Source organism: Micrasema longulum, unplaced genomic scaffold (genome assembly GCF_059751315.1).
Source record: "Micrasema longulum isolate JH-2025_06_02 unplaced genomic scaffold, ASM5975131v1 h1tg001372l, whole genome shotgun sequence".
In the NCBI taxonomy this organism is placed as follows: domain Eukaryota; kingdom Metazoa; phylum Arthropoda; class Insecta; order Trichoptera; family Brachycentridae; genus Micrasema; species Micrasema longulum.
The window spans coordinates 320,853-335,393 of NW_028278558.1; the positions used below are offsets into that span (position 1 = coordinate 320,853).

General features: G+C 34.1%; 1 protein-coding gene across 1 annotated transcript in view; it reads right to left on the bottom strand.

Moving 5' to 3' along the window:
• Positions 1-14,541, bottom strand: part of LOC148275641 (roundabout homolog 3-like) — a gene marked incomplete at its 5' end in the record, with an annotated part of 83,809 nt that overhangs the window by 42,234 nt on the left and 27,034 nt on the right. Inside the window, one exon of the mRNA XM_088235410.1 lies at positions 2,587-2,711. Coding sequence (XP_088091536.1) covers positions 2,587-2,711 — 125 coding nt within the window. The remainder of the gene's footprint in view (positions 1-2,586; positions 2,712-14,541) is intronic.

The following is a 14,541-nucleotide window of genomic DNA, read 5'->3' on the forward strand; positions in this document are numbered from 1 at the left end:
TATTTGTAAAAATAAAATAAAGCGTAGACTCAAATCAGTGTTTTATTTCTAATATTATACGTTTAAATATGGAATTCTACAAAATAAACACAAAATCAATTAATAAAAACATAACATCCCAAAAAAATATGTAGATATTTCGCTTTGTGAAAACTCTATGTAGTGTAGTTATTTCGTTTTGTAAAAATTCCCGATATTTGAACCGCTACAACTTGGCACATATATCGCGTTGTTAAAGTTTTATTTCACCAATCGATAAAGCTCACGTGGACGAACCCATTTCAATAAAAAAACGCATTTGGTTTTCTGTAGAAATTTCGCTTTGTGAAAACGGTCCTCAATTGCAAAACGCAGTATTTGAAAATGGCGAAGTCGTACGATTTCCTTACTTTTATCAGACTACAGCCTTAATCTATGTATTTCCAAATTCCACTCAGCTTAAATTGGACCTTTCCTAGAATGAACATCCCCTTCCAACGAATGAAGCATCCCTTCAATAATCTCCCTCGATAATAGATCAAAAACAACTCCCGAATTATGGCACTCGTTCAAATTTGATACGAAAAGTTTTGAAGTTGTAAAAGTCACTCCATTGCACGTCTATACTAATATACAGTGAATTTACACTGTACTGACTATACGATTATACTTTAGGGTGTAGACTCCTGTACGCTCGTTTACCAAAGCCATCAGCAAACTGCCATGTAACTTTACTAACGATATTTTAAAACTAAATCATTTGAGAAAGGAACATAAAAGTAGCTTCATCTCTGTTGAAAAAATATCTTAATCCTATTAGAAAAAATTCAAATTTTCTTTTCAAATATTTAGATATTATAGTTAGTAAAGATAATATTTATTTATTAACGGACATTGTCCATCTAGACAATTTGTAGGGTTTAAATATTACAATAAAAGAATAGTTAAAAACATTTTTAGAAAAAGAAAAGAAGCATTGACAAACATAAGGGACATCGAGACAAGATCTGGACTATTTATTTAGTGCTCGTTTAAACCGCTGTGAACTTAAACCAAAAAAGTCCAGATGATCTTGTCTCGAGTTAACAAAACGACAAAGACGAGTCATTGGAGAATTAAGGCCATAGTTTGTTCTATGCTGATCGATGAACAGCACTTCATTGTTTCTCAACCTCCGAGTCAAAATACTCCGAGTCAAAATATTGAATTTTACTTGTCCCAGGAATCGATGGAACATCGATTATACCATTTAGTATGCCGAACATATACATGGAATCAATATTAGTTCTACGATTTGTAGACTAGAAATATTTAACATTGACTATATCAGCATGAGAATAATTACCTCTCTCTAGTCTAAGCATCCACGCTACTTTTCGAAGCGAGCGACGTTGGACTGATTCAATGTGATTTATGCGATTTATTTAAGAATAATTGAAATAATAAAATTGAAAATAAAGAAACAAAGTATTTTGTCTCGTCCCACGCTGTCTCACATAAAAATTCCCACAATTTAAAAGTTCGGGACTGTCATGAACATTATTTAATAACATAAAAAGCGGCGCTAAATCTGAAATTACCCTTCTATCACTAATAAATATTCATTTTAACTGCTTCATTAAACATTTATAGTTTAGCTTTTCAATTGGAATATTTAATTTGAAATTCATAAATCTTAAAAACTTGTGTTGGACCTTCTCCACACTGTTTATATGGGTGACATAATGAGGACTCATTTTCTAACTGGCTTCTTGCTACTACTAGAAGCTGGCTTCTTAGTCTTAATATTTTTAATGCATCAACAGACTTAAGGCTGTAGTCGGGTAAAACAAACGCAAAATTAGGAAATCATACGATTTTGCCATTTTAAAACGAATGTTTTTATTTAATCGAGCAATAATAAAAAAAACAAAAAAACATAAATTAGATAAAAATAATATTTTTAAAAGGTATTTCTGTTAAAAAATATACTTAAAAGTATAATTTAACTAAAATGTAATTACTTTTAGACCGGCAGATTACGCCATTTCAAATTGAGAATAAACTTAGGTATCTGGGATCTCAATAAAGACTAAGTATTGAACAAAAATTTTTAATAATAATTTGCAGATAATACATTTAACATACAAGTGGCCGCGGCTAAATTTTAATTTTTTGTTTTTGAAAAAAGGTGCAAACATTTTTGTGACTTTTTTTTTTCTACTTAAAATTATGCCTTCGATAATACTTTTTAAAAAAATATATGGAAATACTTTAGTTGAAACCTTTTTTTATAGGATTGAATTCTCTTTTTTTGAAAAAAGAAGATAATTCTGGTTGTAATATTCAATTTAAAACAAAGCCCTTTCGAAAGTGATTAGGGCTGGTCTGAAGGTCAGTCTAAAAGTCAATAATTGTTTTAAAAAACATTCGTTTTAAAATGGCAAAATCGTATGATTTCCTAATTTTGCGTTCATTTTACTTGACTACAGCCTTAAACTCTCTCGTAAAATAGAGTTTAAAAATATTGTATAGAATCATTTACTATCTTCTCTATGTCTACCGGTTACGAAACGCGCCCGTCTCTCCGTCGGGACACTAGTCAAACTAACAATTAAAATGGTTTACCTGAGCTCCTTCTCGTGCCCAGTAGAGCTGGGGGGTGGGGGTTCCCGTGGCGGCGCAGGGGAGGGCGGCCGGTTCCCCCTCCCAAACCGTGACGTCACTCGCCACGCGGGACCACACAGGTTTGGCTAGAAGGAAAACACACAAGATGAAACATTTTTTAACTCTTAAAAGGCTGAGGTAAATAATTCCTTCAACATCGTGTTGCCACAAGCAAAATACGGAATTTTCTAAAGTTCAGACATGGAGACATACAGTTAAATAATTGATTTATCTTAATTTATGAAAATAAACATATAATCAAGAACTGCTTGATAAGATTAACTCCGTCCGGTGAACGTTTTGGTTTAAATATTAATGGAAATAAAACTAAACTTATGGTTTTTAGCCGAGAGACTCATCTAAATGTAAATCTCCAACATAAAGGTATCAATATTGAGAGAGTGAAACAGTTTAGGTACTTAGGCGGTATCATCACAGAAAATCTAGACCCCGACATTGAGATAAAATGCAGAATAGAAGCAGCCCGAACAGGATTTAACAAAATGAAAAATCTTCTTTGTGAGGATAATATAAACCTTTAGCTGAGACAACGAATGGTCAAATGGTATACATGGTCTGTCTTACTGTACGGTGTAGAGGTGTGGACTCTAAAAGTTAATATTGTAAACCACCTTGAAGCATTTGAAATGTGGATCCACCGTAGAATGTTAAGAATATCTTGGACCGATATGATAACCCACAATGAAGTATTACGTAGAGCCAATACTAATAGAGAATTATTCACCACTGTTCAGCTCCGTAAGATTTCATATTTTGGCCATGCGTTGAGAGGTGATAAATATGCCATACTTCAGCTTGTCACGAAGGGGAAAATCGGAAGAAAATAGTTTTTCTGGCTTCGAAACATCCGAGCATGTACCAGGATCAGAACTGTGGAGGAGCTGTTTCGCACTGTTCAGGATAGGAAAGCATTTTCTCAAGTGATCGTCAACGTTGGGGGGACCCGACATGACACGTGAAAAAGAAGAAGAATGCATATGTTATTTTTAAATAAATGAACCAAATTAAATAGAACGTCAATAAATAACTGTATTCATTTAAAAAATTACTACTTGAGGAGGTACGTGGAGGGTGAAATTTAGTTTGAAGTTCTTTTTCCCCTTAAATATTTATTTCTTGCAATATGTAAATTTAACAATTTAATTTTTAATTTTTACTATGGATTGTTTAAAGGATGGCAAGCGGATGTATAATTTGTATCATATATTTGCTTGCTATCTTATTTCAGTTTTTATGTACATATTATTACGTACATGTTTTTATGTTTTTCATGTTTTTTTTTTATGTACATGTTTTTATGTACATATGCATCTAGAAAGGGACAGCTTAGAGAGGGAACAACAGCTGCAATATGAAAACATTGAGATAAGCGGGTTACCGGAATCCGGCAATGAAATACTTTCTGACCTCGTCAGTAAGATCGGAGCGGCATCCGGATGTACAATAAAAAAAGAAGATATTATTAATGCCCATCGCGTGACTCGTAGACCTGTAGAAAAACGGAATATATCGAAATCTTTCCCCAGAAACATTATCGTGAAACTCGTGTCGAGAACTAAAAAAGACGAGCTACTTGGAGCCATCAGGAAGAAGAAGGGTGTATCGCTGGAAGAAATCGGACTGTCGGGTGCAGAGAAGTTTTATGTTAACGATCACCTAACAAGGAAAAGTAAATCACTTCTGAGGTCCGCTAAAGAAATTAAAATTAAACATAAATTCAATTTTTTGTGGGTGAAAAACTCAAAAATTTACTTACGAAAAAACGAGACTTCAGAAGCGATTTACGTTTACTGCACAACAGTGTTAAAAAACCTCACCGAAAGGTTGTAATTATTTTTAACTTTCTCAAATTTACTTATAAACTTATTGGCGTTTTAGCCGGCGCTTGTGTCACCGATTGTAACTCACTGTCATTTGATACTCAAATACACATTATTATACACTACACTACCAATTTCTTTTTCTACTGTAACATAAAACACTCTTCCAACTTGAATATGTTTATGGCTGAGGTTTTTATTTTCTTTTTTATTTTCTTTATTCTTTGTCGATTTATAAATTCGATCTCATTTTTTCTAACGGGCATAATATTACCTGTCTTAGTTATTTTTTATTTTCTTTTAATAAGTATACACCGCCTATATTATAGTACTTTATTACAGTATTACATGCTCATATGTTTTAGTCATAAGGAATTTTACTTACCAATATTTTTATCGTCAACTGATTCCACTTATATCATTGATTTTCATTATTTTACAGAATTTAGATACACATATGTTATACGTTCTAATATTATATGTGTGTTTGAATCTGAGTTAAATACTTCTCATTCGAATTTCAATATTTTAATACTGCTCATTTTCGTATTTTTACTTCAGACATTGTTTATCTTATTGTATCCAAATATTACTTATGCCTGAGTTACTTACAGTCTACTACCAAAACGCTAGGGGACTCAGATCTAAAACGCATGAGTTCCTATCCAATGTTCTAATCAACAACTTTGATTTTATTTTAATAACAGAAACTTGGTTAGTCGAAGGAATAGCCGACGAAGAGCTATTTGACTCCCGTTACCATGTATATAGAACTGATCGTGACATTAATAATAAACAAGGTAAAAAAAAAGGAGGTGGAGCATTAATTGGGATCCTTAAAAATCTCAATGTTCAATCACACTCATCCTGGAATTCGGATGCAGAGGATGTATGGATTTCTATAAACTTAAAAAAACTCAACCAATCTAACTTTCGACTAAACTTGTGTTGTGTTTACTTACCGGGTACTGGCCCCAAACTAACTGCGTCTGAAAGACTTGCAATATTCTCAAGCCACACAAACCAAATCTGCGAACTTACCTCTAAATTCCAAAACGATTTATTCCTAATAGTCGGTGACTATAATGTACCTCATATCCAATGGAATATAATTACTGATGGCCCATGTCATACCGACGACTCTTTCAGTCAACCACTCGCGCGTAATGATCTATGCGCAAGAGCGTTGACTGATTGTCTATCCTTCTCTAACCTCAAACAGTTTCATGATATCAAGAACTCACACGGAAACATACTCGATCTCGTCATTAGTAACTTTCCTGTCTCAATTGAAACATCGGATTTTCCTCTCGTTCCCGAAGACGCTTATCATAGCGCCATCCTTATAAACATCGAGTTTCCAAACCTAATCAAACCAAAACCAATAAAAAAAATTGTAAAACTTTACCACAAAGCAGACTATCAAGCTATCAATCAGTCTCTTAAAGATTCTGATTGGTCACTAGTTATAAATGCCCCAAATGTTAACGCAGCTGTCGATAATTTTTACCAAATCATTGAGGATGTCATAGAAAATTATATCCCAACAAAAGAAATATTAACAGGAAAATTTCCTGATTGGTATTCTCCCGCCTTAAAAAACGTCACAAAAGAAAAGCTAAAGTTTCATAGAAAATGGAAGCTTTCCCGTAACCCATTAGATTATCAATCATTTTCTCTGTTACGAAATAGGCAGAAAAAAATATCAAAGTCAGATTATAAAAAATATATTGATTCAATTGAACTCGGTATCCAAATGGATATTAAAAAATTCTGGTCCTACGTGAAATCAAAAAGAAAAACCCCAACAATTCCCGATCACATGACATATAATTCTATAACAGCACAAGATAACACTGGGGTAGCGAATCTTTTCTCGGACTATTTCGGATCGGTATTTTCAAATCCAACGGCAACACATTTTCGTAACAATTTTATTGATTCTGCATCTATTGAAATCTCTACAATCAATATTAACAAAAATAACACGCTTAAATATCTACTAAGCATAGACCCAAAAAAGGGACCTGGTATAGATTGTCTGCCGGGTATTTTCATACGTAACTGTGCTCATAATTTGACTCCACCCGTTTGTGCAATATTTAAAAAATCTATAAAACAAAGTTGTTTCCCAGATAGGTGGAAGACAGCCTTTATTTCTCCAATCTTTAAGAGTGGAGATAAACACGACGTCACTAACTATCGACCGATAGCTAAATTGCCAATATTAAGCAAAGTTCTAGAAAGGATCGTCTACGACCAATTATACTCAGTTACAAGTTCACTAATTGTCCCTTACCAGCACGGTTTTGTTCGTTGTAGATCAACAACATCAAATCTTGCAGTATTTACTGACTTCCTGCATAAAAATATGGATAAAAGACAGCAAATCGACACAATTTACACTGATTATTCAAAAGCATTTGACCGCGTTAATCATAACATCCTGATCAATAAACTTTCTTCGTTGGGAATACACGGTGACTTGAAAAGATGGATAAAATCTTACATAAGTAACCGCAACCAAATTACTATTGTAAATGGTGTTAAGTCTAACCCTGTCGAGGTAATTTCAGGAGTGCCACAAGGATCCCATCTGGGCCCTTTACTGTTTATTTATTATATCAATGATATTTCCAAATGCTTTCTTCACTGTAAATTTAGTGTATATGCCGATGATATGAAAATATACTGTTCTATTAATTCTATTTCTGATTGTGATGCCATGCAAAACGATTTAAACCGGTTTTCAACTTACTGCCAAGAGAACGACCTAGCTTTAAACGTTTCGAAATGCCATAAAATGACATTTACTAGAAACAAAAAAACAATAACTTTTCCCTATAATTTTAACAATATTAATATCCAAAAAAAAAACAGCTGCAGGGATTTGGGAGTAATTTTGGACACAAAACTTAATTTTAATACTCATATAGAGGCTATTCTATCTAAATCATATAAAATGTTAGGCTTCCTAATGAGAGTTTGTAAACCATTCAAAAATCCAAGCACGACCTTGGTACTATACACCTCATTAGTCAGAAGTCACTTAGAATACGCTTCCTGCATTTGGAATCCCCAATACAACATTTATATAAATTTAATAGACAAAGTACAAAATAAATTTCATAAGTACATCCAATGTAAATTCCCTAATGTCAGTAATTTAAAGTTACCTTGTCTTCATAAACGGCGTATGATTGCGGATCAATTATTTATTTATAATTTGCTAAATAATCGGATTGATTGTGCCGATTTGCTGTCTGAAATAAACTTTAATACTCCTATTCGTCGCACTCGACATACTGTATTACTGAGCTACAACAAATGTAACACCAGAGCAGCTCAAAATTCGCTCTTAGGAAGAGCAGTTTGTAATTTTTCTAAAATTGAGAAGATGTACAATTTAGACATCTTTAACGACTCAGCTCTCTGCTACAAACGGAAACTGAGTCTTATAGACTTTAATGTATAGTATCACTAATATTATTATTGTTATTATTGGAGCACATAAGGGAATTTGCTTATGTGTGCCCTACTTCAATGTTTAAAGTTACACAAATTCTTCTTACATCTTGTTGTATTGTTAGATAGTTATTTCATATATTGTGTTGTGTACGTAATTGGTGCTGTGTTAGGTTTAGTTTTTGTTTGTAATATTGTCTAGATTTATATTAACATAGCACTGTGTGCACAACATTAAATTTAAACAAATAAACAAATAAACAAATTACTTGTTACTTTATTACTATTTGTTGCTATATTATTGTTTGTTAACATACCTATATGTAAATATTTTTCTGTCCCAAAATGAGTTTGCTGTAACTCCTGGGAGTACAAAAAATTTTTCGTATGATTTAATAAATAAAAAAAAAATTAAAAAAATTTAAATGTTATTTTCATAAAATAAATTAATTTGAATTTGAAATTCGAATTTGAATGTATTACCTCCCCCTCCCCAATTTCGATGTAAAAATTCAAACAAAAACGGATCCTTTAAGCGCACGTTTCCGGCCATTTGACACCCCGCGTATCATTTTTCTTATGAATATAAAAGCGGAGAAAAGAATTCCCTTATTTCGTCACTAGACTAACCTAAATTGGTACCCCCTTGTAATATTTTCTATCTTCCCTTTAGACACAAAGGAAACATCCCCTATGTGACAAATTTACTCCAGTTTCGGGACACACTTTTCCCCAATTTGCATATCAAGGGACGCGCTGGAATACATGCATGCGTGGATTTAGTATTTGTTACATAATACTTGGATACAACATACACCGCAAGACAAAAAAAAATACGAGTTTACCTGCTACCGCGCCCCTTGACTTTACTGAACCCTTTTTCTAAGAAATCCTTTATCGATACCTCTTTCTTTTGTTTAATAAATTAAGGACACTATGTGTCACCTTTCTACAATATTTACATTTTAAAATGTCTCAACAGTCTTGTTTTACCCGCGTTTGAGTGAACATAACACAACAATCATGGAAAGTGCAAAGCAAATGTCGATTGCGATAAAATCCAAAATAATCACATTGTCGCAAGAAAACATATCTAATTGTGAAATATCTCGTCGAGTTGGGTATTCAGAAGGTGCAGTGAGGTTTTTATTTAAAAAAATCCAAGAAACTGGATCCATAGAACGGAAAAAAGGAAGCGGACGGGGGCGCGTGACATCTGCCCGAGATGATCGCTTAATAAAAAAAAATGTTATGCGCGATCGATTTTTAACGGCACCTGAAATACACGCAGAGGTGCAGTCTACCAGCACATCAACATTTTCAGTAAAAACAGTGTCCAGGCGGCTGTTGGAGCATGGTTTCCAAGCACGGAGTCCCGCAAAGAAACCATTACTCACGGACAAAATGAAGAAGGCTAGACTGGATTGGGCGAAAGAGCACCAGAATTGGACCTTGGAGGATTGGCAAAATGTTGTTTTCTCTGATGAATCAAAATTCAACCTTTTTGGTCCAGACGGCAGAAAGATAGTTCGACGAAAACGTGGGGAAAGATATCATCCGTCGTGCGTCACTCGAACCGTTAAACATTCACCCTACGTGATGATTTGGGGGTGCATGACAGCATACGGTTTAGGACCTCTAAATTTTGTACAGGGTACGATGAATGCCATTCAGTACAAAAAAGTGTTAAAAAAACATATTATTCCAACAATCGAGGACATTACGCAGTATACCGCGGACCCAATTTTTCAGGACGATTCTGCGCCGTGCCATAGAGCCCGCACTGTGAGTACAAATATATATATTTTTAAATGCATTTTGTGACCACATGATAAATAATTTATTGTTTTTTTATAGATCAATGAATTCAAGGAGAAAATTGGCTTAAAATCGTTGACGTGGCCCGGGAATAGCCCTGATTTGAACCCGATAGAAAATTTATGGGCGATTATGAAAAAAAAAGTCGGGAAAAAAAAATCAAAAAACATTGAGGAATTAAAAAAAAACTTCATTCAAGTTTGGGAAGAAGAAATAACATCAGAAATTTTAGATTCGCTTTACGCTTCTCTAAATAATAGAATTTTACATGTTATAAAAAATAAAGGTGAATTCACTAAGTACTAAATATTTTTAAATGTTATAAATATGTTTAAATGTAAAATACTTTAATTTAAAATAAAGCGATAAGAACCTACTTCTTAAATATGAATTAAAAAATAACATGTCTTTTATTATTCCATCACAAACACTCGACCATAAATGAACCGTTATGGGTCTCTAAGGTTCGGGTAATCTGATACCTGATATATAATGGCAATTTCTAAGTACAATTCATGAGTAAGATTTTTTATTTTAACCTTGAAATAACGAGTAGTCATCACATATGTCAAACAATATAAAAAAAACTAATTAAATATCAAGAATAATTCATTATATGTCAATTTTAGTTTTTTTTGAGAACTCGTAAATTTATTTGTCTTGCGGTGTACATGTCGATATGCGAGAGGTAAACTACGGCAACTCCAAATATGTTTAATGAAATAGAGTTATTACTAGTTGGTTACGCGTGAAAGTTTACTGCCGTTTATATGTTTAGGTTGTCAGCTTTTCCTAGAGAAGTGGGAACCTGAGCAGCCTGGCAGTACCTACCGCATTTCAACAATTTAAAAATTCCACATTCAAATATCAAACTGACAGCTGTACTTTCCTGAAAAAACAAATGAATGTCGTCTGTGATCCGCACGATAAACTAACAACTAAAAATAATATTCCTACCGCTATCTATATATAGTTAGCGATAAAGTGTCAATAGCATTATTATCATCACCGCATCCAATATCCAATCCTGATACGCAAAGCTGAATTGAGGAAGAATTAAACATCCGCATCATTCCCGCAAATAATATCTGGTGGAGCGAGGGGGAACACTCCAACACAGGTCAGTCGATTTACATTGTATATTAAGTAGCAGTAAACGTCCTTAGTAACGCGTGTGTTGGCTGACCTTGGTGGACCTTCGTGGATTAGTTCATGCGCTCTCTAGCTATCGAGGAAATAACTTTCGCGCCTCTCTCTCGCATCACCACTAGTGGTGCAACAGACCTCTGCTTCTGCTTCTGCTTCCACAACTGCGGAAGTTGTGCACGGTTTGTGACATACATTTTTGTTTCTGTTTTCGCAACATTTATAACGGGAATTCCAAAGAAACTTTACGCGCGAAAGGGGTGTTCCAGGCGTTCCAGCCAACCACAAGCAAGCCGGGCGCGTGCTTTCGGCACTTGTCGCAACGCGTTTGTTTACATACTAACATAAGTTTTCTTAACGATACCTGATACTTCAGAACAATTTCAAAACTCCCTAAAAAGATAACGTGATGAATTGAAATCAAGCGCAAAATTTGGAGAACTGACCAAAGACGACAAATACTCAATTGCGACGTATTTAGATTCGTGACATAAATCTATTTTTTTCCAGCATCACTACGGAGCAGGTTGAGTCTAAAATATTAAACATGACGCTCAGCAGAACCAGAGAATCCAGAGAGTCCACTTATTCTACTTGTGATGACGGCACACCTTCCCTCAAAAGGTGCCCTACTCAAAGTGAGAATGAATTCAATTAATTTATTAAAAATAATACATACATGACAAACTAAATTTTAAGACGTATATATTATAAAATTTAAAAAAATACACGAACGAGACAATTGAAAAAATTAGTATAAGAATCCTGCTTCGGAAAATCCTTTCGGATACATGGAACTGATCAAAATCCATAGCGATGTTGTTCAGCGTAGCTGTAGCCCTTCCAACAAGCATAACCATCGGCAGATTAGTCCTGTATGTTGGAATATGAAACAATCTATGCTGACGCTGTCTTAGGTTAATTATCAGGAGCATACAAATCAATGCTCATCATAATCTTAGAATTATCGACCATACCGCGCAACAATCGATAACAATGTGTAGTCAAATACACATTCTTTCTAGTCTCTAAATTGTTGTAGCCGAGCGTACCCTGGAGAAACTCGGTCGGGTAGAGCCAAGAATAATACCCGCACTCTCTCATGTAGAGATTTCTCAGATATTTCTTTAGGATTTTCTCTATCATAAAAGAGTACTTCAGTTCATGTGCCCCCAAATAATAGAGCCACTCTCGAGTCTACTTCGCACCGAGGAGTTGAAAAGAGTTCTCAGTACGCGGGTATTTTCGAAAAACCTGGCAGTACGCAGAACGAATCCTAACATCTTCAATGATTTACCACTGATTGCCTCTATGTGATCATGGAATGTCAGGATGCTCACAAATCTAACGCCCAGATTATTAGCATTTGATGTTCGTACCAGATTCTGGTCGTTCATTTTGTAGCGAAAAAATAGAGTTTTTTAAACCCCAGTTAAAGACGTAACTAAACACTTGGAAACATTTAACCTAAGTTTGTTTCGCCTTCCTCATTCACATATATTAGATATATCCGCTTGGAGAAGACGAAAATAGTCCAAAGTTGTCACCTTTAAGAAAAGTTTTAAGACTTCCGCAAATAACAGAAAACGCAAGTTCGAAATTACATTTTTCATATTACCAATAAAGAGAACAATGGATTCAGGTTAGAGCCTTGCGGGACTCCCGAAAAAATATAGAAATAAAATGCGAACAGACCATAGGAGGCATATTGGCTTCTATTTTGGAGGTAACCTACGTCGTCATCAATGATGAATTCATCATTACAAATGTTAGAATCCATGTTAAGTATAAATAAAGACCAGCAAGACTCGATTACAAATAACGAGAATGACAATCTATTTTCGGAAACAGTCAGAACTTCAAGGTACAAAAATAAAAAACGACTGCCTTTACACGACGATCCCCTTATCTGGTGGAAATTAAATTTATACTAATATTTTGCCATTAGTGCCCCAATATTTATCAGCTCCTCTCAGCAGCTTCGCCAGTGAGCGAATACTGAGCGGAGCTGGTCTTATATGTTAAGAACACTAGAACAGATTATTAGGTGTAAAAGCGGCCAAAATACTTTTCATGAAAAAAGACTTACCACTATTTAATCTTTAAATAGTGGTATTTAATTTTTAAATAGTGGTAGTGGTTTAACAGCAACTAAAACACTTTTTGAACAAACTAAACAATTAAATATAAATGAACTCTTTAAACTAGAATCCTTAAAATGTATTAATAAATTAGCCACTGATGTAATTGTAGACGAAGAATTAAAACTTGAAAAAACTGTAGTAAACATGAACACAATACGAGAATATCAGAAAAATATCATATACAACCTTTTAAAACGAGAAAAGGACAATCGAGACTAATAAACCTTGGACTGAAATTATACAATAAACCACCAAACAAAACTAAACAAAAGACTCAGACAACCTTTACAAAAGATGTCAAAAATATTATTATTAACAGTAGAATGTGAATTTTAAAAGTAAAAATATTTTGTTAAATATTTCTAACCCATAAGGGTTTATCAATGAAATTTAAATAAATAAAAATAAAAAATAATAATAAATATAAAAATAAAAAAATAAAAAAAAAAGTTAATTTTATTAAAAATCGTACTATTTTTGTTTCCGCTAAAATTTACTTTTTACATGAGTCGATTTGATTTATCCTTTTTTGACAAAGACAAAAATCGCGTTAACTGAACCGCTGGCCACAACAGTATGCGTATATATGTACATATATTAAAAAAATATTAGTTTTTCATGCCAATGCATGTGTATGATAGACTCAAAGGTTTGAATTGAATAAAAAATTTAGAAATTTGTCAGTTTTTGTGATGTAATTATGTTGGGAATGTTGAATAAGAATATTCGCGAGCCTAAATGGGTCGGCTGAGATATATGGCGCAATATAAAATAACTGTTTGGTAATAAAGATATCCTTACAACTCATAACGACGCTCTAAGGATCTAAGGCCGGGCCCACAAACGTCAATATTTCATACACATATGTATATTCATTCATTTCGGGCGGTTTTTAAGCATGAAACAACACATTTTATAAACAATCACGACGTTTCCCAATAGGGGTAGACAGAGAGGATAGAACGCCACATATTTGCATATAGATCTCGCTTCCTCTACATTCATACATCTTGTCATGCACGCGCGCAGATTATTCCGACTTTTGACATGTCCATCTTCAAGTATTTGTTGGATTTGGTCATGCCATGTATTTCTCGGTCTTCCTCTATTTCTGCATCCATCGACATTCGCATTGTAAATATTCTTAACCGTTCTTTCGCTGTCCATTCGCTCTATATGTCCAAACCAGCGCAGAGCTCCTTTCTTGATTTTGTCGATAATGCTTGTCTCAGCCTTACATAATGTACGGATCTCGACATTTGTGCATCTATCGTACATAGTTTTACCACACGTTCGCCTGTGAGGTCGCATTTCGACAGCATTCAGCCTACTTTCATCCCTGTCTTTTCAAGTCCATACTTCGCTCCCGTACATCAGGGTCAGGACCGGGACTCCATTGTGAACTGCTAATTTTGCCTATTGCAACAAATCTTAGTAATGTTGTATATCATTTTAAAAATATTCTTGGTAACAAAGGTCTTGAGGAAATGTGGATGTTTAAA